General features: G+C 44.3%; 3 protein-coding genes across 6 annotated transcripts in view; 2 read left to right on the top strand and 1 right to left on the bottom strand.

Annotated features, from left to right (window-relative positions):
- LOC142294881 (calpain-13-like) overlaps positions 1 to 26,570 on the bottom strand; it is a 212,644-nt gene that overhangs the window by 125,705 nt on the left and 60,369 nt on the right. Inside the window, exons 3-4 of the mRNA XM_075337943.1 lie at positions 12,513 to 12,582; positions 11,881 to 11,999 (exon numbers count right to left, since the gene is read on the bottom strand). Of these exons, the coding sequence (XP_075194058.1) occupies positions 11,881 to 11,999; positions 12,513 to 12,582 (189 nt within the window). The remainder of the gene's footprint in view (positions 1 to 11,880; positions 12,000 to 12,512; positions 12,583 to 26,570) is intronic.
- LOC142294879 (uncharacterized) lies at positions 1,747 to 4,786 on the top strand. 2 transcript variants are annotated; one of them, XM_075337938.1, is made up of 3 exons: positions 1,747 to 3,473; positions 4,041 to 4,217; positions 4,624 to 4,786. In XM_075337938.1, the coding sequence occupies exons 1-3, from the start codon at positions 1,797 to 1,799 to the stop codon at positions 4,708 to 4,710; spliced, it is 1,941 nt and encodes a 646-aa protein (XP_075194053.1). In that variant the 5' UTR covers positions 1,747 to 1,796; the 3' UTR covers positions 4,711 to 4,786. The 2 variants fall into 2 exon arrangements, with proteins under 2 accessions (XP_075194053.1, XP_075194055.1); XM_075337940.1 differs by having other exon boundaries at positions 4,627 to 4,786.
- Positions 6,660 to 9,699, top strand: LOC142294880 (uncharacterized). 3 transcript variants are annotated; one of them, XR_012751315.1, is made up of 5 exons: positions 6,660 to 7,441; positions 7,542 to 7,694; positions 8,266 to 8,386; positions 8,954 to 9,130; positions 9,537 to 9,699. XR_012751315.1 is itself a non-coding variant. In XM_075337941.1 (3 exons), the coding sequence occupies exons 1-3, from the start codon at positions 7,871 to 7,873 to the stop codon at positions 9,621 to 9,623; spliced, it is 780 nt and encodes a 259-aa protein (XP_075194056.1). In that variant the 5' UTR covers positions 7,801 to 7,870; the 3' UTR covers positions 9,624 to 9,699. The 3 variants fall into 3 exon arrangements, 2 of the variants coding, with proteins under 2 accessions (XP_075194056.1, XP_075194057.1); XM_075337941.1 differs by lacking the exons at positions 6,660 to 7,441; positions 7,542 to 7,694 and having other exon boundaries at positions 7,801 to 8,386; XM_075337942.1 differs by lacking the exons at positions 6,660 to 7,441; positions 7,542 to 7,694 and having other exon boundaries at positions 7,801 to 8,386; positions 9,540 to 9,699.

Genomic DNA, 26,570 nt, shown 5'->3' on the forward strand with positions numbered 1-26,570 from the left:
AAAATTAAGAAGAAGAATTGTCCACTAATTTTATCCTTTCTTCTCATTGTTTTTAGTTTCGGTATCTTTTGGGGGGGTTTATGAATCTACATGCAAATATGGATCTTGGAACAACTAACATGGGACTACTCCACTTTTTTATTATAATAATGATCTGTTAATTAATAAAGATAGTTGTTTTTTATCACTTGCACTTCGCACTGCGCACTTTTATTCACTTAGTCACTTTTATATATTTTGTATTCATATTATTTTTTAATATTATATATTTTTATATTGATATGCTGGTTTCAACATTAATTATTTAATATTTATTCAGTATACACTGATTCACGTTAGCCCCATGATCTCTTATCTATTGGTGTTTATTTTTCTTATAAATTTAGCAAGCTCATAACTAATGCATTGAATATATTTATATTTATATATTTTTATGTTCTGTACTATGGTATTTTATGATTAAATCATTGTTGTGATTGTATATATTTTTCTAAAACAAAGCCGGAAATGTCTTCTTCTTCTTTATATCACATATATATACAGGTGTAGCGCTATCGCGTTCAACCCGCACCTTTATTTGTCACTTCCGTTTTGTGGGGCGCATCTGCGTTCCACAATTACGTTCTGGGTGTGAATGTCCCCCCTCTCGTCATTTCCGGTTTTACGGAACCTGAGTGACGGCAGTGGGGGCTACATCTTTAGTTGCACTGGTGTATTTGACGGTCACTTCCGTTCTGTGGAACGCAGATGCGTTCCACAGTTGCGTTCTCTGGGCAGGAGTTCCCCCTTTGCGTCATTTCCGGTTTTTCGGAACCCTTATGACGGAAGTGGGGATCTTAATTTCGGTCACTACACACATGCGCAGTGTGTTTCCTTGGAATGCGCATCTTATTTATTTGTCACTTCCTCTAAAACGGAACTCTTTTTACACATGGGAATACTTTTTCCTTACACTTTCATTTCCACTTCCGGTTCTTGAACCTTCTGAATACCGCAGTTCAGCTCATCTGCATAAAGTTCATCTGCAGTGAGTTCATTAATTATGTTAATGTGGCTTGCATCTTTTAAAATCACCAATGATAAGACTCTAAAACCTACTCTATGCATGTTGATTGGTTTATCTTTTAATCCTATTAACTTTCCGTTTCAATTGATTGTTACCTTGGCATTATAAATACCCCATACTGATCACTATACTCTATGCGCCCTTGGAGAAAGCCACGGCGAAACGCGTCAGGGTGTGAATGGTGAGGCTATAATCTAACTTGGCACTGTGTATGATATTCCTTTAGCAGGCATGTCTTTTGATGTTATTGTCTTCTGATTGTTAGGGCTTTTATTGTAAGCCCCCTTCTATACTATCTTATTACCTTTAACATTTCTGCTTATTTAATACCATCTAATCACAGTTGCTAAAATACATCTTACAACCTGTATCCTTCTTTGTAAAAAAACATGTTATGGGAATATGGAATGTTCTGTCATGAATTAACATTATTGGAATTATTATTATAACTGACAGACTCCTGCTGTAATTAACTATTGGTGTCTTTGGTTGACACATCTTTCTATAATCCTTTTTGCTGTACTACCTTTTAAAAATTTTTTAATAACAATAAAATTTATATATTTCTACATACTTTTTTGTGTTTCTTTCTGGGTAGTAGTTTAGGTTTAAATTTCTGCCACTGTGTTGCTACCTGGTTATATTGGCATGTGTACTGGCTTGTTTTGGTTGGTGGCCAAATTGTAGGTTAATAGTGTATACCTTTTATAGGTTTTTTCCATCTATCAAAATGGATTTCAGAGCCAGAGAAAAAGATTGGCTTCTTAAAGCTGATTCCCTTTTCAGCTTGGATGTACAGCAGAAAGAGGATACAGGTACTACTGATAAGAAAAATATTATTAAACAAATGAGTGATCTCATACATCGTCGTATGAAACTTTGGTGGAATAAAAAAACATTAGAACAGTATTTGGCAAGAAGTCTCATTCCGAGAGGACTTCGTGTGCAGATTTATCCATCTTTTGGTAAAGAAGAATTGGAATTTTCTAAACGATGGGAAGATATCTGTGGTCTGTGCTCTAGGAGTTTCATGCAAGCCATTATTGATTATGACAAAGTACAGTTGGACTCTCTGGATGTTGAGTTGGAAGGAATTCAGCGCCAGGTCAGTAACACCTGGACTAAGGAGGATATCACCTGTCTCAATAGTGATATTGATGAAAAATCTAAAATATGGGAAAAACAGATCAGTGAAGTTAAGAACAAAAAGCTTCAGAGGGACCTTCTGGATGATCAGACCGGACGGGTCTATAAATGGAAATTCAGTAGGATGGAGAGACATTCTAGAAATCCTTCCATCTCATCAGCAGCTTCATCCACTAGTGACCTTTCCACCTTAGATGGGCAGTTTGGAAGAAATGAACAACGGAGTCACTTCAAAAAGAATGAACCCTGGAAAAAGAAGAATAATAAAAGGAAGCTAATTCCGGATGAGGAACAAGAGAGATCTACCTCATTGAAGGTAATTAACCTTTCTAATGTTCCCCTATCTAACGCACATATTAGTGTTCTGAGTAAGGGATTATCATTCTGTCCCGCTTCAAAATTTGATTGTTTTTCAGTTGTCACGGACTTGAATCTTTTTGCGAGAAAATTATTATTTAAAAAGTTTTTTCATGATGAGGAACTACGTTCCATTTTCCCAACATCTCGAGAGAGGGAAGCCATCCAAATCCTTGAAGAATTATTAAGGGAGCAAGATGATCAGAATGGAGGTAAGGTGCCTGTTTCGCTTATCACCAAATCTAAGAAGTTTCCCTCACTTACTGCATGCCCTACGGTAGAACTTTTTGTACGCCTTGTGACTAAAGATTTGAAAACTGTTTTACCAACTATTTTACATGACAACTGCACTAAGGCTGAAAGAGAAGCATTGCAGGATTTATCTAAGATGGATGACTTGGTGATTAAGCCGTCTGACAAAGGGGGTAACGTGGTCCTTTGGCCACGTGCCCTCTATGAAAAGGAAGCTATGCGCCAACTACGTGACCCCCAATGTTACAGACGTCTATCATACAACCCCTTGACTGAATTCCAGTCAAGTTTGAAGAAAATCCTTGATAGAGGGGTTGAAGATGGCATATTGTCTACTAAGGAAGCAGAATCCCTGTATATTGATGATCCTACTATCTCAACTATATATTTCTTGCCCAAAATACACAAGAACTCATTGGCACCCCCAGGGCGACCAATTGTTTCGGGCAATGGAAATATTTGTGAAGTCATCTGTAAATTTGTGGATCATTATTTACAACCATTAGTTGAGACTTTACCCTCTTTTCTCAGGGATACAAAGGATATTCTGAGGAGGATGGAAGATGTGCATCTGGATAAGGACATGTTACTCATTACGGCCGATGTAGAACAACTATATACTTCAATTCGCCATAAAGATGGTCTACTGGCGGTGAGATTTTTTCTTGACTCCTCTAACCTTGACAGGCGTTTGGCAGATTTGATTATGGAACTCCTTGAGTTTTGTTTACATCATAACTTCTTTTTCTTCAAGGATGTACTCTACCTACAGCTCCAGGGAACAGCAATGGGGGCAGCTTGTGCCCCCTCATACGCCAACTTATTCCTGGGGCTGTGGGAGAGAAGCATCTTCAGCACGGATCCATTGCCTTTGTCTGAGAAAGTTCACATGTGGTCAAGGTATATAGACGATGTCATTTTTGTTTGGCAGGGCAGCCGGGAGGAACTTGAGTCCTTCATGCTGGCTGCCAATCAGAATGACATCAATCTTAAACTCACTTACCGTATAGGGACCAATGTCATTGATTTTCTGGATGTCAAGTTTCACATTGACTTGGATGGGACTATACATTCTGATTTATTCAGAAAAGAAACTGCAGTAAATTCTATTTTACATGCTCATTCGTCCCATCCAAGACATGTGATTAAAAACATCCCAAAGGGACAATTTCTGAGATTAAGGCGAATTTGTTCCAATGATGCATTTTTTGAAAATCAGGCTTTGGAGCAGAAAAGAAGATTCTTATCCCGAGGCTACCATCCAAGAGATGTAAATCGAGGCTATTATGCTGCCAAGAATACTGAACGACAGACACTCCTGAAAAATCCAGGAAGAGAAAAACCTCATGATGATATCATTCGGTTCATCACTACCTTTAATTCCCACTCCGAAGAGGTACGTAGTATTCTTAAAAAATATTGGGATATCCTTTTGACTGATAATGTTCTTAGTCAATATTTGCCATCTAATCCCAATGTGACTTTTCGGAGGTCAGGTAGTTTAAGAGATATGTTGGTACACAGTCACCACAGGGGACAGCAGGGAAAAACCTTTTTAGATTCTTCCCGGATTCCCTGGGGCTGCAAACCCTGTGGTGACTGTGTGGCATGTCCCAATATTGAGAGAACTAAAAATTTCTCTGATTCCGAAAATAAAAAAGAATATAAGATCACGCATGCCCTTACATGCAGCACTAAGGGAGTGATTTATATGGCATCTTGTCCGTGTGACCTGAAATATGTGGGTCTCACCACTCGACAATTTAGAAGGAGAGCTCGTGAACATGTTTTATCTATCATAGCAGCTCAAGATGAAGATGACGTGTCCAAACTTACTTCCATCTCCCGACATTTCAAACAATTCCATCACTGTGATTCCACATTACTGAAGATTCGTGCGATTGACAGAGTTTTGGTGAGTCAGAGAGGGGGAAAGTGGAAGAAATCTCTTGCACAGAAAGAATCTCGTTGGATATTTACGCTAAATACTTTAGTGCCAAATGGGTTGAATGAAAACATCAGTTTCTCGCCTTTTCTATAAATGATGTTGTGATCTTCACTCCTTTTGTTTATTGTTAATAGAACCTCTAGTGTTTTTATTTAATTTTTATGTCCACTAATTTTATCCTTTCTTCTCATTGTTTTTAGTTTCGGTATCTTTTGGGGGGGTTTATGAATCTACATGCAAATATGGATCTTGGAACAACTAACATGGGACTACTCCACTTTTTTATTATAATAATGATCTGTTAATTAATAAAGATAGTTGTTTTTTATCACTTGCACTTCGCACTGCGCACTTTTATTCACTTAGTCACTTTTATATATTTTGTATTCATATTATTTTTTAATATTATATATTTTTATATTGATATGCTGGTTTCAACATTAATTATTTAATATTTATTCAGTATACACTGATTCACGTTAGCCCCATGATCTCTTATCTATTGGTGTTTATTTTTCTTATAAATTTAGCAAGCTCATAACTAATGCATTGAATATATTTATATTTATATATTTTTATGTTCTGTACTATGGTATTTTATGATTAAATCATTGTTGTGATTGTATATATTTTTCTAAAACAAAGCCGGAAATGTCTTCTTCTTCTTTATATCACATATATATACAGGTGTAGCGCTATCGCGTTCAACCCGCACCTTTATTTGTCACTTCCGTTTTGTGGGGCGCATCTGCGTTCCACAATTACGTTCTGGGTGTGAATGTCCCCCCTCTCGTCATTTCCGGTTTTACGGAACCTGAGTGACGGCAGTGGGGGCTACATCTTTAGTTGCACTGGTGTATTTGACGGTCACTTCCGTTCTGTGGAACGCAGATGCGTTCCACAGTTGCGTTCTCTGGGCAGGAGTTCCCCCTTTGCGTCATTTCCGGTTTTTCGGAACCCTTATGACGGAAGTGGGGATCTTAATTTCGGTCACTACACACATGCGCAGTGTGTTTCCTTGGAATGCGCATCTTATTTATTTGTCACTTCCTCTAAAACGGAACTCTTTTTACACATGGGAATACTTTTTCCTTACACTTTCATTTCCACTTCCGGTTCTTGAACCTTCTGAATACCGCAGTTCAGCTCATCTGCATAAAGTTCATCTGCAGTGAGTTCATTAATTATGTTAATGTGGCTTGCATCTTTTAAAATCACCAATGATAAGACTCTAAAACCTACTCTATGCATGTTGATTGGTTTATCTTTTAATCCTATTAACTTTCCGTTTCAATTGATTGTTACCTTGGCATTATAAATACCCCATACTGATCACTATACTCTATGCGCCCTTGGAGAAAGCCACGGCGAAACGCGTCAGGGTGTGAATGGTGAGGCTATAATCTAACTTGGCACTGTGTATGATATTCCTTTAGCAGGCATGTCTTTTGATGTTATTGTCTTCTGATTGTTAGGGCTTTTATTGTAAGCCCCCTTCTATACTATCTTATTACCTTTAACATTTCTGCTTATTTAATACCATCTAATCACAGTTGCTAAAATACATCTTACAACCTGTATCCTTCTTTGTAAAAAAACATGTTATGGGAATATGGAATGTTCTGTCATGAATTAACATTATTGGAATTATTATTATAACTGACAGACTCCTGCTGTAATTAACTATTGGTGTCTTTGGTTGACACATCTTTCTATAATCCTTTTTGCTGTACTACCTTTTAAAAAATTTTTAATAACAATAAAATTTATATATTTCTACATACTTTTTTGTGTTTCTTTCTGGGTAGTAGTTTAGGTTTAAATTTCTGCCACTGTGTTGCTACCTGGTTATATTGGCATGTGTACTGGCTTGTTTTGGTTGGTGGCCAAATTGTAGGTTAATAGTGTATACCTTTTATAGGTTTTTTCCATCTATCAAAATGGATTTCAGAGCCAGAGAAAAAGATTGGCTTCTTAAAGCTGATTCCCTTTTCAGCTTGGATGTACAGCAGAAAGAGGATACAGGTACTACTGATAAGAAAAATATTATTAAACAAATGAGTGATCTCATACATCGTCGTATGAAACTTTGGTGGAATAAAAAAACATTAGAACAGTATTTGGCAAGAAGTCTCATTCCGAGAGGACTTCGTGTGCAGATTTATCCATCTTTTGGTAAAGAAGAATTGGAATTTTCTAAACGATGGGAAGATATCTGTGGTCTGTGCTCTAGGAGTTTCATGCAAGCCATTATTGATTATGACAAAGTACAGTTGGACTCTCTGGATGTTGAGTTGGAAGGAATTCAGCGCCAGGTCAGTAACACCTGGACTAAGGAGGATATCACCTGTCTCAATAGTGATATTGATGAAAAATCTAAAATATGGGAAAAACAGATCAGTGAAGTTAAGAACAAAAAGCTTCAGAGGGACCTTCTGGATGATCAGACCGGACGGGTCTATAAATGGAAATTCAGTAGGATGGAGAGACATTCTAGAAATCCTTCCATCTCATCAGCAGCTTCATCCACTAGTGACCTTTCCACCTTAGATGGGCAGTTTGGAAGAAATGAACAACGGAGTCACTTCAAAAAGAATGAACCCTGGAAAAAGAAGAATAATAAAAGGAAGCTAATTCCGGATGAGGAACAAGAGAGATCTACCTCATTGAAGGTAATTAACCTTTCTAATGTTCCCCTATCTAACGCACATATTAGTGTTCTGAGTTAGGGATTATCATTCTGTCCCGCTTCAAAATTTGATTGTTTTTCAGTTGTCACGGACTTGAATCTTTTTGCGAGAAAATTATTATTTAAAAAGTTTTTTCATGATGAGGAACTACGTTCCATTTTCCCAACATCTCGAGAGAGGGAAGCCATCCAAATCCTTGAAGAATTATTAAGGGAGCAAGATGATCAGAATGGAGGTAAGGTGCCTGTTTCGCTAATCACCAAATCTAAGAAGTTTCCCTCACTTACTGCATGCCCTACGGTAGAACTTTTTGTACGCCTTGTGACTAAAGATTTGAAAACTGTTTTACCAACTATTTTACATGACAACTGCACTAAGGCTGAAAGAGAAGCATTGCAGGATTTATCTAAGATGGATGACTTGGTGATTAAGCCGTCTGACAAAGGGGGTAACGTGGTCCTTTGGCCACGTGCCCTCTATGAAAAGGAAGCTATGCGCCAACTACGTGACCCCCAATGTTACAGACGTCTATCATACAACCCCTTGACTGAATTCCAGTCAAGTTTGAAGAAAATCCTTGATAGAGGGGTTGAAGATGGCATATTGTCTACTAAGGAAGCAGAATCCCTGTATATTGATGATCCTACTATCTCAACTATATATTTCTTGCCCAAAATACACAAGAACTCATTGGCACCCCCAGGGCGACCAATTGTTTCGGGCAATGGAAATATTTGTGAAGTCATCTGTAAATTTGTGGATCATTATTTACAACCATTAGTTGAGACTTTACCCTCTTTTCTCAGGGATACAAAGGATATTCTGAGGAGGATGGAAGATGTGCATCTGGATAAGGACATGTTACTCATTACGGCCGATGTAGAACAACTATATACTTCAATTCGCCATAAAGATGGTCTACTGGCGGTGAGATTTTTTCTTGACTCCTCTAACCTTGACAGGCGTTTGGCAGATTTGATTATGGAACTCCTTGAGTTTTGTTTACATCATAACTTCTTTTTCTTCAAGGATGTACTCTACCTACAGCTCCAGGGAACAGCAATGGGGGCAGCTTGTGCCCCCTCATACGCCAACTTATTCCTGGGGCTGTGGGAGAGAAGCATCTTCAGCACGGATCCATTGCCTTTGTCTGAGAAAGTTCACATGTGGTCAAGGTATATAGACGATGTCATTTTTGTTTGGCAGGGCAGCCGGGAGGAACTTGAGTCCTTCATGCTGGCTGCCAATCAGAATGACATCAATCTTAAACTCACTTACCGTATAGGGACCAATGTCATTGATTTTCTGGATGTCAAGTTTCACATTGACTTGGATGGGACTATACATTCTGATTTATTCAGAAAAGAAACTGCAGTAAATTCTATTTTACATGCTCATTCGTCCCATCCAAGACATGTGATTAAAAACATCCCAAAGGGACAATTTCTGAGATTAAGGCGAATTTGTTCCAATGATGCATTTTTTGAAAATCAGGCTTTGGAGCAGAAAAGAAGATTCTTATCCCGAGGCTACCATCCAAGAGATGTAAATCGAGGCTATTATGCTGCCAAGAATACTGAACGACAGACACTCCTGAAAAATCCAGGAAGAGAAAAACCTCATGATGATATCATTCGGTTCATCACTACCTTTAATTCCCACTCCGAAGAGGTACGTAGTATTCTTAAAAAATATTGGGATATCCTTTTGACTGATAATGTTCTTAGTCAATATTTGCCATCTAATCCCAATGTGACTTTTCGGAGGTCAGGTAGTTTAAGAGATATGTTGGTACACAGTCACCACAGGGGACAGCAGGGAAAAACCTTTTTAGATTCTTCCCGGATTCCCTGGGGCTGCAAACCCTGTGGTGACTGTGTGGCATGTCCCAATATTGAGAGAACTAAAAATTTCTCTGATTCCGAAAATAAAAAAGAATATAAGATCACGCATGCCCTTACATGCAGCACTAAGGGAGTGATTTATATGGCATCTTGTCCGTGTGACCTGAAATATGTGGGTCTCACCACTCGACAATTTAGAAGGAGAGCTCGTGAACATGTTTTATCTATCATAGCAGCTCAAGATGAAGATGACGTGTCCAAACTTACTTCCATCTCCCGACATTTCAAACAATTCCATCACTGTGATTCCACATTACTGAAGATTCGTGCGATTGACAGAGTTTTGGTGAGTCAGAGAGGGGGAAAGTGGAAGAAATCTCTTGCACAGAAAGAATCTCGTTGGATATTTACGCTAAATACTTTAGTGCCAAATGGGTTGAATGAAAACATCAGTTTCTCGCCTTTTCTATAAATGATGTTGTGATCTTCACTCCTTTTGTTTATTGTTAATAGAACCTCTAGTGTTTTTATTTAATTTTTATGTCCACTAATTTTATCCTTTCTTCTCATTGTTTTTAGTTTCGGTATCTTTTGGGGGGGTTTATGAATCTACATGCAAATATGGATCTTGGAACAACTAACATGGGACTACTCCACTTTTTTATTATAATAATGATCTGTTAATTAATAAAGATAGTTGTTTTTTATCACTTGCACTTCGCACTGCGCACTTTTATTCACTTAGTCACTTTTATATATTTTGTATTCATATTATTTTTTAATATTATATATTTTTATATTGATATGCTGGTTTCAACATTAATTATTTAATATTTATTCAGTATACACTGATTCACGTTAGCCCCATGATCTCTTATCTATTGGTGTTTATTTTTCTTATAAATTTAGCAAGCTCATAACTAATGCATTGAATATATTTATATTTATATATTTTTATGTTCTGTACTATGGTATTTTATGATTAAATCATTGTTGTGATTGTATATATTTTTCTAAAACAAAGCCGGAAATGTCTTCTTCTTCTTTATATCACATATATATACAGGTGTAGCGCTATCGCGTTCAACCCGCACCTTTATTTGTCACTTCCGTTTTGTGGGGCGCATCTGCGTTCCACAATTACGTTCTGGGTGTGAATGTCCCCCCTCTCGTCATTTCCGGTTTTACGGAACCTGAGTGACGGCAGTGGGGGCTACATCTTTAGTTGCACTGGTGTATTTGACGGTCACTTCCGTTCTGTGGAACGCAGATGCGTTCCACAGTTGCGTTCTCTGGGCAGGAGTTCCCCCTTTGCGTCATTTCCGGTTTTTCGGAACCCTTATGACGGAAGTGGGGATCTTAATTTCGGTCACTACACACATGCGCAGTGTGTTTCCTTGGAATGCGCATCTTATTTATTTGTCACTTCCTCTAAAACGGAACTCTTTTTACACATGGGAATACTTTTTCCTTACACTTTCATTTCCACTTCCGGTTCTTGAACCTTCTGAATACCGCAGTTCAGCTCATCTGCATAAAGTTCATCTGCAGTGAGTTCATTAATTATGTTAATGTGGCTTGCATCTTTTAAAATCACCAATGATAAGACTCTAAAACCTACTCTATGCATGTTGATTGGTTTATCTTTTAATCCTATTAACTTTCCGTTTCAATTGATTGTTACCTTGGCATTATAAATACCCCATACTGATCACTATACTCTATGCGCCCTTGGAGAAAGCCACGGCGAAACGCGTCAGGGTGTGAATGGTGAGGCTATAATCTAACTTGGCACTGTGTATGATATTCCTTTAGCAGGCATGTCTTTTGATGTTATTGTCTTCTGATTGTTAGGGCTTTTATTGTAAGCCCCCTTCTATACTATCTTATTACCTTTAACATTTCTGCTTATTTAATACCATCTAATCACAGTTGCTAAAATACATCTTACAACCTGTATCCTTCTTTGTAAAAAACATGTTATGGGAATATGGAATGTTCTGTCATGAATTAACATTATTGGAATTATTATTATAACTGACAGACTCCTGCTGTAATTAACTATTGGTGTCTTTGGTTGACACATCTTTCTATAATCCTTTTTGCTGTACTACCTTTTAAAAAATTTTTAATAACAATAAAATTTATATATTTCTACATACTTTTTTGTGTTTCTTTCTGGGTAGTAGTTTAGGTTTAAATTTCTGCCACTGTGTTGCTACCTGGTTATATTGGCATGTGTACTGGCTTGTTTTGGTTGGTGGCCAAATTGTAGGTTAATAATCCTCCTCTCCTATACCATCGCCATTGACACCTGTATATTTCGATGTGTGTTTGACAGTCATTTGTCCATGAGCATCTGTTATGCCATTTTTCAGACACTCACCATTCTGAGCGTGACATCAAGTCACAGGCTAGAAAATTAAGAAGAATTACTAAAAAGTGATTTTTTCTTTTGTAAATATCAGAAAATGATAAACAGATTGAACTCATTATATGAGTATCTGTCCCATCAACCTTAAGAATATACATAAAGAACTGGCAAAGAGATATCTAATCATAATATTGTCCCCTTACCCTAAAATGGAAAATTCCCGCGTACTTCTTCGTGTACCCCTGGTCTACAGGAATAACATTTTCCAAAAATTTTCGATGCAATGTTAAAGCCCCAACAACAGAGAGAACCCAGCAGTCTCCTACAGGACAGAGAGAAATAATGTCATGATTTGGTAGCAGTAATAAATATTCCTCTATATCAATATTCTCTATAAAAATATACTAGAAATATAGCTGGATCTGAGGGTCCAGAGTCTGTGGGGACCCCCAAATGGATAAACAGCAAAACAGAAACGGAATAACATGTTTTTTTATATCTGCAGTCACCAGTAGGGGGAGCTGTTTACATACAGACACAGTGTATAGGGGGACATCAGTCTGTATACTGTGAGCTCCCCCTGGTGGTGACCTCAAGTAAACCGTATTTGGATTTGCAATTGTATATATAAAATAAGAGAGGATCAATTATCCCAAGAGTGTTATACAATGTCAGACAAAATGATTTGAACAGTTTAACCCTTTACTGCCCTAGACCACTGCAAATAACATTATTTACCACGTAATAACTAATCTAAAGCCCCATGAATAATGCAGCTACGGCAATGCAGTGAGTCTAAAATCACATTATATGTGGAAGCATAAAATATTCCTACCTATTTCTCCTTGCATAAGGTCAAATATGCTGGCCCCGTCTACCAGAAAGTGGGCGTCCGTCTGCCACTCCTGAAAGTAGAAAAGAAAAGGCAGATTGTAACAAAAACGCACATTCTAAATAGAATGCAGAAAACAAGTAATATCAATGACAGAATTAATTAATGGGCGCAAGTGTAATACTTTAATTCCACTGTCTAATTCAGCCCCTTGCCCCCACAGTATATACAGTTAGGTCCAGAAATATTTGGACAGTGACACAATTTTCGCGAGTTGGGCTCTGCATGCCACCACATTGGATTTGAAATGAAACCTCTACAACAGAATTCAAGATCAGATTGTAACGTTTAATTTGAAGGTTTGAACAAAAATATCTGATAGAAATTGTAGGAATTGTCACATTTCTTTACAAACACTCCACATTTTAGGAGGTCAAAAGTAATTGGACAAAAAAACCAAACCCAAAAAAAAATATTTTATTTTCAATATTTTGTTGCAAATCCTTTGGAGGCAATCACTGCCTTAAGTCTGGAACCCATGGACATCACCAAACGCTGGGTTTCCTCCTTCTTAATGCTTTGCCAGGCCTTTACAGCCGCAGCCTTCAGGTCTTGCTTGTTTGTGGGTCTTTCCGTCTTAAGTCTGGATTTGAGCAAGTGAAATGCATGCTCAATTGGGTTAAGATCTGGTGATTGACTTGGCCATTGCAGAATGTTCCACTTTTTTGCACTCATGAACTCCTGGGTAGCTTTGGCTGTATGCTTGGGGTCATTGTCCATCTGTACTATGAAGCGCCGTCCGATCAACTTTGCGGCATTTGGCTGAATCTGGGCTGAAAGTATATCCCGGTACACTTCAGAATTCATCCGGCTACTCTTGTCTGCTGTTATGTCATCAATAAACACAAGTGACCCAGTGCCATTGAAAGCCATGCATGCCCATGCCATCACGTTGCCTCCACCATGTTTTACAGAGGATGTGGTGTGCCTTGGATCATGTGCCGTTCCCTTTCTTCTCCAAACTTTTTTCTTCCCATCATTCTGGTACAGGTTGATCTTTGTCTCATCTGTCCATAGAATACTTTTCCAGAACTGAGCTGGCTTCATGAGGTGTTTTTCAGCAAATTTAACTCTGGCCTGTCTATTTTTGGAATTGATGAATGGTTTGCATCTAGATGTGAACCCTTTGTATTTACTTTCATGGAGTCTTCTCTTTACTGGTGACTTAGAGACAGATACACCTACTTCACTGAGAGTGTTCTGGACTTCAGTTGATGTTGTGAACGGGTTCTTCTTCACCAAAGAAAGTATGCGGCGATCATCCACCACTGTTGTCATCCGTGCACGCCCAGGCCTTTTTGAGTTCCCAAGCTCACCAGTCAATTCCTTTTTTCTCAGAATGTACCCGACTGTTGATTTTGCTACTCCAAGCATGTCTGCTATCTCTCTGATGGATTTTTTTCTTTTTTTTCAGCCTCAGGATGTTCTGCTTCACCTCAATTGAGAGTTCCTTAGACCGCATGTTGTCTGGTCACAGCAACAGCTTCCAAATGCAAAACCACACACCTGTAATCAACCCCAGACCTTTTAACTACTTCATTGATTACAGGTTAACGAGGGAGACGCCTTCAGAGTTAATTGCAGCCCTTAGAGTCCCTTGTCCAATTACTTTTGGTCCCTTGAAAAACAGGAGGCTATGCATTACAGAGCTATGATTCCTAAACCCTTTCTCCGATTTGGATGTGAAAACTCTCATATTGCAGCTGGGAGTGTGCACTTTCAGCCCATATTATATATAGAATTGTATTTCTGAACATGTTTTTGTAAACAGCTAAAATAACAAAACTTGTGTCACTGTCCAAATATTTCTGGACCTAACTGTAACCTCCTGCCCCCGATGTATAACCTGTGGCCCTCGCTGTGCCATCTGCCTTTACAACCATGTGACAGAGCGGCCGCTGGTGCTGAGCTCACTGATACCAGTGCCTCCTGAAATAGGAGAGACCGGGGTAACAAGTGCATTCATGACATTTCTTCCTCTTCAATCTTCCCCATCACCTGTAAGTGATATTACTGAAAAGTGGAAGGAGCCGCAGCAACTCAGCCACATTACAGAGCGGGGGGCCGAGTGCTGAGGAGCAAAATAGTCCCCACCGCTCTGCTGACCCCATAACTGCAGAGTCCACACCTTCTCTGGTAACATCAACACAAACACTGCACCCGCTGGAAGCTTCATGACCGAGCAGCTACAGCCGTACATCACCAAGCACAATGCTGAGCCATACATCACCAAGCACAATGCTGAGCCGTACATCACCAAGCACAATGCCGAGCCGTACATCACCAAGCACAATGCTGAGCCGTACATCACCAAGCACAATGCTGAGCCGTACATCACCAAGCACAATGCTAAGCCATACATCACCAAGCACAATGCTAAGCCATACATCACCAAGCACAATGCCGAGCCATACATCACCAAGCACAATGCTGAGCCGTACATCACCAAGCACAATGCCGAGCCGTACATCACCAAGCACAATGCCGAGCCGTACATCACCAAGCACAATGCCGAGCCGTACATCACCAAGCACAATGCCGAGCCGTACATCACCAAGCACAATGCCGAGCCGTACATCGCCAAGCATAATGCCGAGCCGTACATCACCAAGCACAATGCTGAGCCATACATCACCAAGCACAATGCTGAGCCGTACATCACCAAGCACAATGCTGAGCCATACATCACCAAGCACAATGCTGAGCCGTACATCACCAAGCACAATGCCGAGCCGTACATCACCAAGCACAATGCTGAGCCATACATCACCAAGCACAATGCCGAGCCATACATCACCAAGCACAATGCTGAGCCTACATCACCAAGCACAATGCTGAGTGTCAGATGGAGCGGTGTAAAGCCATCACTGGACTCTGGAGGAGACATGTTCGGTGCAGTGACAGATCACACTTCTCTATCTGCGTCTGATGGAGGAGTCTAGGTTTGGTGATGGAGGACGTCACCCCCTGACTGCATTCTGCCCCCTGTGTAGATGGTGGAGGAGGAGGATGCTCCGGGTTGTCATCAGGGGGCGGCCGCGGCCTCTTAGCTCCAGTGATGGGAAATCTTAAGCTAATTCTTCAGCACAAGACATTGTGGACAATTGTATCTTCAAGGTTTGTGGGAACAGTTTAAGGAAGACCCTTCTCTGTTCCTGATGACTGAGCCCAGTGAGTGTATGAGCTATATCTGCATCAATGGGACCGTGGAAATTACAGGAAAATGTTTCCTCCATTGTGATGTATGTGGAATGTTAGTGTGTGAAAATGACACATAAATATACACGTGCACATTAGGGTGTAATGTGTGTGTCCTGTATACCTGCATGTGTAATGTAGAGATCCGGCTAAGGATGAGCCGAGCGGGACTTTGGCGATGGCACATCGTACGGCCATAGTTTGCAGTACAAATAGAAAGGACTGTTTCTTATGGCCATACATAATAATGAAGAAATAAATAGTGCACCCAATAATGTGTATAAATATTTATTATAAACAGTAATCGTACAAATAGGGGCACTGTCATATGGATGAATTATAAAAATATAACAGTGGTTGGAGTACAGAACATCAGAGCTATCCCATCCAAGGACCTCAACAGCACATATATCATAAAGTGTTTAAGCAGTGTTAATACACAGTACAAAGGGTTAATACAAAAGTAGAATCCTACAAGGTATATCAAGGACAAAATCCATTCCCTGTGTACAAATTAGAACAAGTGCTTACCCATATTAGATGCTAGTGCAGTCGCCGTATCAACGGTCCGGTGAGAAAGAGGGGGAAGCCCCGACGCGTTTCGCTAGAGTGCTTCCTCGGGGGGCAGGTGTGACCCAGCATAGCGGCCCCAAAAATATATACCCACAGTAATCATTTGTAATTGCCGCCGTTTAAGCGCCGCATGCGCTGTGACAGTACCTGCGTCCTGCGCGTCACTTCCGGGTCTCCCGGCAGAAGTGACGCTCACAAAGGGAACGTTATCTCCCGTCAGTCAGAGCTCCTCAGCGCGCGCGAGACCACAAGCGGCACAAGGCATGCGAGACCCGCGCGGCCATCTTAGATGTTGGCAAAAGTCCTTTAGGTAAGTACTAGGTTGCCCATAACACAGAGTCCAACGCACCGGGACCAATAAAAAAACAGCGTGGCCATCTTAAATGCTGGCAGATCCGATCATTAAATATAAAGCTGCCCATAGTAGAATATCCAAGGGATGAAGGTAAAAGGGAAAGTCCCCAAATTATATCACCAATCCAGGGACAATATAAAGATCAAAAAGGATTGCCAAATAGGTGGTGTGTATTCATCATGGTCACGGACATCATTTTCAAGGGGACAGGTAATCATAGATTTAACGCCATAAAGGCATTTGGACCTAAAGTCACCCCCATATAAATTACATAGGGCAATAAATAGTCCATAACCATAGGGTAAATGCCCATAGCCCCATTTTTAAACCAGGATGAAGGCAGACCACCAAAAGGACATACACAATCTTCTCATATAAAGCAGGAATAAATACATAAACAGCCATGCAAAAAAAAGGGGGGAAGGGGAAAAAGGAGGCAATAGTAAAAAGCCGCATTGCTTAAACAATGATTCAGTGCAGAGTCCAGGGTATCTCCCCACCACGATGTGTACCATATATTTAATATTTCTAAACAGAAGACATATGATGTAGCTGTCACGGGCGGGGAGGGGGCCATCGCTGCTGCGCTTTCGCTGGCGCTCGGGTCCGGCGCTGCTGCTGCCTGCTGCTCGCTGCTCGCTGCTCGGTGGCTCGAGCGGTGGGCTGGATCCGGGGGCTCGAGCGGCACTCCTCGCCCGTGAGTGAAAGGGGGGTAGTTTTTGGGATTAGGGAAGTCGGTTCATGACGGTTTGTGGTGAGGTTGGAATACCACCGCTGCTCTGGATGGGGATCCCGGGAGCGATGACAGGGAGCAGCCGAGATGTTTCTCTCCCCTCCGTGGCTAGGGGGCTTGGGTGGTCCCGGGGCCCGGTTGGGGTGTCTGGAGAGTGGATGGCAAGGTTTGGTGAGGTGCAGGGTCGCGGGGGCAGCGCGGTGCCAGACGGAACTGTGGTACTCACTCAGCCAGTAACGTACACGGAGTCTCTGTTCAAACAAACGGCTGGATGGACGGGTTCCGCAGACGGCTGCGGTGGTCACTCCCGGTAGGTTGGCGGTGACTGCCTTTCCCTGCACCTGTAGTGTGTTTTCGGCCCCGATGGCTTCCCACCGGTAACCCGCTGCCCAGCGTGGATAGATGCAGAGGGAGCCCCTTTTGCCCGCAGGCTCTGGCCCTGGGAACTGTAGCCTTGGCGGTGACTGTATTTCCCCTCACGGTTAAGCGGTTGCCTTCAATCGGGTCTTTACTGCTGGGAAACCCCGGAGGTTCCTGTCGCTAACGGATTTGACCGGTTTTATGGCGACTCCAAGCCTGGTCGGGGTCTGTAGGCCATGCCGAATGGTGCTGGCTTCTCTTCGCTCCCCGTCTCGGTACCGGCGGGCCACCACCCGTCCCCGGTCCTACGGTTCCGCGTCGATCAGCCCCTCCTGCAGACAGTCACCACCGTCTGCCAACCTTGCTGTAGGTATCCGGGCCACGTACCCAGACACGGTCAATCTGCTCCTCCACTACTACTTTACTCCTCTCTCTTCCTACTCCAAAACTACTCTCTTTCCTTTTCCCACCTCCAGGACTGTGAACTCCTCGGTGGGCGGGGCCAACCGCCTGGCTCCACCCCACCTGGTGTGGACATCAGCCCCTGGAGGGAGGCAACAAGGATTTGTGTGTGACTGATGTGCCTAACCGGGGTGTGGGGTGTGTTGTTGCAGTAACTGTGATGTCCTGGCTTGTCCAGGGTGCCACCTAACAATAATAAACAACGCGGTTTGGGAGAATACATCCAAAGGCTTGATAGCAGATGATGCTGACGAGTGTATTAGTGCATCCATGTCGGGCTTGACAGATATAACAAAAGTATCCGGCGTATTCAGTCAATAGGAATCCAAAGTGCGGGTCACATCTCAGAAAATAGAGAAAAGGAAAGGGATTAAAATGACAAACAAATCAATAAAAACAAGCGGGACACAAGAAAAGTGAACCGCCACCAGAGAGACAGATGCTAGTTTATAAAAATGAGGAAAAACTCATTTTCTCGTTTAAACCAGTTGGTGTCAAAGTACCCAAGCGTACTATCCAACTACATTCGCGCTGAGAGAGCATCTTGGTGTAGTCACCCCTTGTCCCCAGATGAACAACATCAATGCCGCTCACTCTGAATTTTTTGGATCACATCCATGTTCTAATTTATGATGTCGGGGCAGAGTCTTCATCTGGGGATCATCGAGGTCAATGTCCACCGCAGCCAAGATGCCCCTCACATGTTCACGTGTGTGGAGCCTTAATTCGCGAGTGGTGAGGCCAATATATATTTTGCCACAACCGCATGTGGCATAATATATGACGTTATTTGTACGGCAGGTGATATGATGTTCAATCAAAAATTCGGTATTACCGTCTGCCGACAAAAAGGAAGTTGCCCTGACCATATTGCGACAGGCAATACAGGAGCCGCATGGGAGGAACCCTTTTAGGGGTTCCCCCCCACCAAAAATGCGTGGCACCTTGGCCACATAATGGCTCTGAACCAGTCTATCACGCAAGTTGGATGCACGGCGAGATGTCATCAAGGGACTAGGGGGTAACAGAGCCCCAATGGATGGATCCATTTTTAGGACACCCCAATGACGTCTTAAAATTGTGCACATCTCCTGCCAGTGATCATTAAAAGTAGAGATGAAACGCACAGATGGAAAAGATTCTTCCCTCAGTTTGGACTTGGGAACCAAAAGATCGGCTCGCACTGTTCTCTGAGCACGTCCAAAACCGCGGCGCACACTCCTCCCACTATAACTGTCGCGGGCGGGGAGGACGCTGCGCTCACCACGCTCGGGTCCGGCGCTGCTGCGGCTGCTGCTCGGTGGCTCGAGCGGTGGGCCGGATCCGGGGACTCGAGTGGTGCTCCTCGCCCGTGAGTGAAAGGGGGGTAGTTTGGGTTTGGGGAGTTGGTCCGTGACGCCACCCACGGTTTGTGGTGAGGTTGGGACACCACCGCTGCTCTGGACGGGGATCCCGGGAGCAATGACAGGGAGCAGCCGAGATGTTTCTCTCCCCTCCGTGGGTAGGGGATTTGGTGGTCTCGGGCCCGGTGAGGTGTCGGGGAGGCAGGGTTGGCGAGGTGCAGGGTCGCAGGGGCAGCGCGGTGCCAGATGGCACGGTGGTACTCACTCAGCCAAGAATGGATACAGAGTCTCCGGTAAAACAAACGGCTGGATGGACGGGTCCCGCAGCCGGCTGCTGTGGTCACTCCCGGTAGGTTGGTGGTGGCTGCCTTTCCCTGCACCTGTTGTGTATCTTCGGTCCCGATGGCTTCCCACCGGTAACCTGCTCCCCAGCTTGGATATGTGCCGGCGGAGCCCCTTTTTGCCCGCAGGCTCTGGCCCTGGGAATTCTAGCCTTGGCGGTAGCTGTATTTCCCTTTCTCTGTTTGGACGGTTGCCTTCAATCAGGTCTTTGCTGCTAGGAAACCCCGGAGGTTCCGGTCGCTAACGGATTTGACCTGTTTAACGGCGACTCCAAGCTTGGTCGGGGTCCGCAGGCCCTGCCGGTTTGTGCCGGCTTCTCTTCGCTCCCCGGTTCGGTATCGGCGGGCCATCACCCATCCCCGATCCTACAGTTCTGCGTCGATCGGCCTCTCCTGCAGACGGCCACCACCGTCTGCCAACGTTGCTCTCGGTGTCCGGGCCACGTACCCGGACACGGTCAGTCTGCTCCTCTACTACTACTTCACTCCTTCTCCTTCACTCTCTGAACTACTCTGCCTTCCTTTCCCGCCTCCAGGACTGTGAACTCCTCAGTGGGTGAGGCCAACCGCCTGGCTCCACCCCACCTGGTGTGGACATCAGCCCCTGGAGGGAGGCAACAAGGATTTGTGTGTGACGGATGTGCCTATCTCGGGGTGTGGGGTGTGTTGTTGCAGTACCTGTGACGACCTGGCTTGTCCAGGGCGCCACATTCCCCCTTGACATAAACCTCTCCCGAAGGTCCTGGGCTTGTTCTTTAAAGAGGGTTTCGGTAGAACATACCCTCCTTGCCCTTAAATATTGAATTGAACTTCCATCTGATATCCCTTTTAACTGTTCAGTAGTTTGCAGTGTAGTGTCGTTAGTTGTTACATCACATCTGAATCTGGTTGTGTAGGGTCCGGCAGTGTCCTCGCATGCGACACTGAAGTCTCGAGGAGTAAAGCAGAGCTGTGACCTCCATAGTAGGATCACGGTTCGCGCATCCACACACTCGCACACCACGCGGTACGAGCCGCTCCTCCGCCGGCGCTCCCCCGCTATATTTTATTACAATAACAGCAGATTGTAATCTCTGCTTCTCAATTACAGAGATTTTCATCAGGATCGTATTCAGAGGTGAAGTGATTATTTCATTTGCTTTCTTTGAGACGCCGCCGCCATCTAATCACTGAACTGCGCTCCGCATTCTCCTTCTCACTTCTCCAGGAACTGATAAAATAACACTTCTGAATAACAAGTCTCCCGGAGTAACTTTATACTTCGCTTCTGAGGAGCATCAAAGTGATAAGAAACCTGTTTCTAAGATATATAATGGTTTAAAGGAAAACCCCGTTCATTACATAATCTTACAAGACGCGGGCGGTGCACGGAGAAGAATGTGTAAAATCCGCCCATAAGTATCGTCCACAGCCCCATAATGGCAGCCACTGTGCCTCCATATACAGCCCCATAATGGCAGCCACTGTGCCTCCATATACAGCCCCATAATGGCAGCCACTGTGCCTCCATTTATAGCCTCATAATGGCAGCCACTGTGCCTCCATTTATAGCCTCATAATGGCAGCCACTGTGCCTCCATTTATAGCCTCATAATGGCAGCCACTGTGCCTCCATTTATAGCCTCATAATGGCAGCCACTGTGCCTCCATTTATAGCCTCATAATGGCAGCCACTGTGCCTCCATTTATAGCCTCATAATGGCAGCCACTGTGCCTCCATTTATAGCCTCATAATGGCAGCCACTGTGCCTCCATTTATAGCCTCATAATGGCAGCCACTGTGCCTCCATTTATAGCCTCATAATGGCAGCCACTGTGCCTCCATTTATAGCCTCATAATGGCAGCCACTGTGCCTCCATGTACAGCCTCATAATGGCAGCCACTGTGCCTCCATTTATAGCCTCATAATGGCAGCCACTGTGCCTCCATGTACAGCCCCATAACGGCAGCCACTGTGCCTCCATTTATAGCCTCATAATGGCAGCCACTGTGCCTCCATGTACAGCCCTATAATGGCAGCCACTGTGCCTCCATGTATAGCCTCATAATGGCAGCCACTGTGCCTCCATGTACAGCCCCATAATGGCAGCCACTGTGCCTCCATTTACAGCCCCATAATGGCAGCCACTGTGCCTCCATTTACAGCCTCATAATGGCAGCCACTGTGCCTCCATTTACAGCCCCATAATGGCAGCCACTGTGCCTCCATTTACAGCCCCATAATGGCAGCCACTGTGCCTCCATTTACAGCCCCATAATGGCAGACACTGTGCCTCCATTTACAGCCCCATAATGGCAGCCACTGTGCCTCCATTTACAGCCCCATAATGGTAGCCACTGTGCCTCCATGTACAGCCCCATAATGGCAGACACTGTGCCTCCATTTACAGCCCCATAATGGCAGCCACTGTGCCTCCATTTACAGCTCATAATGGCAGCCACTGTGCCTCCATTTACAGCTCATAATGGCAGCCACTGTGCCTCCATTTACAGCTCATAATGGCAGACACTGTGCCTCCATTTACAGCCCCATAATGGCAGCCACTGTGCCTCCATTTACAGCCCCATAATGGCAGCCACTGTGCCTCCATTTACAGCTCATAATGGCAGCCACTGTTCCTCCAATTACAGCCCCATAATGGCAGCCACTGTGCCTCCATTTACAGCCCCATAATGGCAGCCACTGTGCCTCCATTTACAGCCCCATAATGGCAGCCACTGTGCCTCCATTTACAGCCCCATAATGGCAGCCACTGTGCCTCCATTTACAGCCCCATAATGGCAGCCACTGTGCCTCCATTTACAGCCCCATAATGGTAGCCACTGTGCCTCCATGTACAGCCTCATAATGGCAGCCACTGTTCCTCCATATACAGCCCCATAATGGCAGCCACTGTGCCTCCATTTACAGCCTCATAATGGCAACCAATGTGCCTCCATATACAGCCCCATAATGGCAGCCACTGTGCCTCCATTTACAGCCTCATAATGGCAGCCAATGTGCCTCCATATACAGCCCCATAATGGCAGCCACTGTGCCTCCATTTATAGCCTCATAATGGCAGCCACTGTTCCTCCAATTACAGCCCCATAATGGCAGCCACTGTGCCTCCATGTACAGCCTCATAATGGCAGCCACTGTTCCTCCATATACAGCCCCATAATGGCAGCCACTGTGCCTCCATTTACAGCCTCATAATGGCAGCCACTGTGCCTCCATTTACAGCCTCATAATGGCAGCCACTGTGCCTCCATATACAGCCCCATAATGGCAGCCACTGTGCCTCCATTTACAGCCCCATAATGGCAGCCACTGTGCCTCCATTTACAGCCCCATAATGGCAGACACTGTGCCTCCAATTACAGCCCCATAACGGCAGCCACTGTGCCTCCATTTACAGCCTCATAATGGCAGACACTGTGACTCCATTTACAGCCCCATAATGGCAGCCACTGTGCCTCCATTTACAGCCCCATAACGGCAGCCACTGTGCCTCCATTTACAGCCCCATAACGGCAGCCACTGTGCCCCCATTTACAGCCCCATAATGGCAGCCACTGTGCCTCCATCTACAGCTCATAATGGCAGCCACTGTGCATCCATTTACAGCCCCATAACGGCAGCCACTGTGCCTCCATTTACAGCCCCATAATGGCAGCCACTGTGCCTCCAATTACAGCCTCATAATGGCAGACACTGTGCCTCCATTTATAGCCTCATAATGGCAGCCACTGTGCCTCCATTTACAGCCCCATAATGGCAGCCACTGTGCCTCCATGTACAGCCCCATAACGGCAGCCACTGTGCCTCCATGTACAGCCCCATAACGGCAGCCACTGTGCCTCCATTTATAGCCTCATAATGGCAGCCACTGTGCCTCCATTTATAGCCTCATAATGGCAGCCACTGTGCCTCCATGTACAGCCCCATAATGGCAGCCACTGTGCCTCCATTTACAGCCCCATAACGGCAGCCACTGTGCCTCCATTTATAGCCTCATAATGGCAGCCACTGTGCCTCCATGTACATCCCCATAATGGCAGCCACTGTGCCTCCATTTACAGCCCCATAACGGCAGCCACTGTGCCTCCATTTATAGCCTCATAATGGCAGCCACTGTGCCTCCATGTACAGCCCCATAATGGCAGCCACTGTGCCTCCATGTATAGCCCCATAATGGCAGCCACTGTGCCTCCATTTACAGCCCCATAATGGCAGCCACTGTGCCTCCATTTACAGCCCCATAATGGCAGCCACTGTGCTTCCATTAACAGCCCCATAATGGCAGCCACTGTGCCTCCATTTACAGCCCCATAATGGCAGCCACTGTGCCTCCATTTACAGCCTCATAATGGCAGCCACTGTGCCTCCATATACAGCCCCATAATGGCAGCCACTGTGCCTCCAATTACAGCCTCATAATGGCAGCCACTGTGCCTCCATTTATAGCCTCATAATGCCAGCCACTGTGCCTCCAATTACAGCCCCATAATGCCAGCCACTGTGCCTCCATTTACAGCCCCATAATGCCAGCCACTGTGCCTCCAATTACAGCATCATAATGCCAGCCAATGTGCCCCAAATTCCAGCAATGTTCCCCATAGCAGAGCGCCCCCTATAGTGTCACCAGAGTAAGGCAGGGGTCAGACACGCATACAAAACGTCATCCACGTTTCATCTGGAAAACTTGTATCCATATTGTTCATTTTTTACATCCGTTTTTAAACATCACGGCCCTATGTAAATGTGATGAGATGATTGCTGCATGTCGATCCTGTGGAAATTATCCGCGACATCCGAGCGCGAGCGCCAGAGAAGCCGAGGAAGCTGATTTCCATTCTGCACACAGATCTCATCTCACGAGTGCAGGGGGGCGCCGAAACTTATTATCCCCCCTTTATGTAGCTGAAAGGAATAATAGATATTCCATGTGGAGGATACTCTGAATTATTGACACCATTGCAAATGCAGCAGTGCCAAAACAGGAAAGTTCTTTACATCTGGCATGAATGAAGCAAAGTGCTGAATTTTTGGAATTTTTGGGTAACAGACAGGACACTGTTTGCAATATTAATATGAACTACCTCCGATAGCATATGTACTATGAGATTAGAGGAAACCTCCTGGTTTGTGCAGGGACTGATTTTGTGGCACTCTTTCAGGAGTTGTTTAACGTTTGGGGCGCAAGACTGAAGGCGCGTCATCTGACTGTAGATTTGTGAATCCTCATCTATGGTGAATGCTGTCAGGATTCTTTAGTGCCAGCACACGGAGCGGGCAGTCATGTGACCACAAGTATATGATCTGCATACTTCCAGCCACATTCCAACTAGACGTGTCCGGCCTCACTCAGTTCATGTAAATCACTAGTCAGCATGTGACCACATCTATACAAATGTAAGAGAGTGTCCAGTGCCCTGCAGCACCCCCTGAAGAAGTCACGGTCCAAATATATATGTTTTGTTGCAATTTATTTACATGTGTATTTTCTTCTGTAATATTGCTGTCTGCCACTAGATGTCACCGGTCTCTGATCCCTTAGTGATAGGGGAGAATCGGGAGTTGAGGTGAAGTGGCAGGACTGCGTGGGTTAACAGGGGGAGTACAGTCCCCAGCCAAAGAGAATATAGGGAACTAGAAGGTGGCCCGATTCTACGCATCGGGTATTCTAGAATTTACGTATTGTGTAGTTCATGTATGATTTTTGTTATATATATATATATATATATATATATATATATATATATATATATATATATATATATATGTTGTTGTGTGTAGTTACCAAGTGTTTGTGTAGGGGCTGTACATGTTCTGGGTGTTGTCTGGGTGTGGCGGGGGGTGAGAGCGGTGTTGTATGTGTGTTGCGTGTGTTGCGTTTTTTGTGGAGCGCTGTGTGTCTGTAGCGTTGTGTGTGTGTTGAGCGGTTTGTGTGTGTGTGGTGTGTTTTGGGGGGAGGTATGTTTTGTGCAATGTGTGTGTTGTGCGGTATGTGCGTATATTTCTGTGTGCCGCGGTGCTTATGTGTTGGGTGTTGTGTGTGTGCGGCGTTGTCTGTATGTGTGGGTCTCTGTGTAGGGCAGTTGTTTGTGGTTCCCAGTGTGTGTGTGTGGTGTGTTGTGAAGTGCGCGCGCGCGCGCGTGTGTGTGTGTGTGTGTTGGGAGGAGGTGTGCACTTCCCATCGTGCTCCATCCCCCATGCAGCGCACTCCCCATCGTGCTCCATCCCCTATGCTGCGCACCCCCCATCGTGCTCCATCTCCCATGCTGCGCACTCCCAAACGTGCTCCATCCGCCATGCTGCGCACTCCCAAACGTGCTCCATCCACCATGCTGCACACTCCCAAACGTGCTCCATCCGCCATGCTGCGCACTCCCAAACGTGCTCCATCCGCCATACTCCACACTCCCCATCGTGCTCCATCCCCCATGCAGCGCACTCCCAAACGTGCTCCATCCGTCATGCTGCGCACTCCCAAACGTGCTCCATCCGCCATGCTGCGCACTCCCAAACGTGCTCCATCCACCATGCTGCGCACTCCCAAACGTGCTCCATCCGCCATGCTGCGCACTCTCAAACGTGCTCCATCCGCCATACTCCACACTCCCCATCGTGCTCCATCCCCCATGCAGCG

Source organism: Anomaloglossus baeobatrachus, chromosome 3 (assembly GCF_048569485.1).
Source record: "Anomaloglossus baeobatrachus isolate aAnoBae1 chromosome 3, aAnoBae1.hap1, whole genome shotgun sequence".
Classification (NCBI taxonomy): domain Eukaryota; kingdom Metazoa; phylum Chordata; class Amphibia; order Anura; family Aromobatidae; genus Anomaloglossus; species Anomaloglossus baeobatrachus.

Excerpts from the sequence above, each read along its gene's own strand:
- LOC142294879 (XM_075337938.1), top strand. The coding sequence starts at position 1,797 with ATGGATTTCAGAGCCAGAGAAAAAGATTGGCTTCTTAAAGCTGATTCC. Across the intron at positions 3,474-4,040 it reads ATAAAGATGGTCTACTGGCG|GCTTTGGAGCAGAAAAGAAG; the intron begins GTGAGATTTTTT and ends TTTGAAAATCAG. Across the intron at positions 4,218-4,623 it reads TTAATTCCCACTCCGAAGAG|CAGCTCAAGATGAAGATGAC; the intron begins GTACGTAGTATT and ends TATCTATCATAG.
- LOC142294880 (XM_075337941.1), top strand. The coding sequence starts at position 7,871 with ATGGATGACTTGGTGATTAAGCCGTCTGACAAAGGGGGTAACGTGGTC. Across the intron at positions 8,387-8,953 it reads ATAAAGATGGTCTACTGGCG|GCTTTGGAGCAGAAAAGAAG; the intron begins GTGAGATTTTTT and ends TTTGAAAATCAG. Across the intron at positions 9,131-9,536 it reads TTAATTCCCACTCCGAAGAG|CAGCTCAAGATGAAGATGAC; the intron begins GTACGTAGTATT and ends TATCTATCATAG.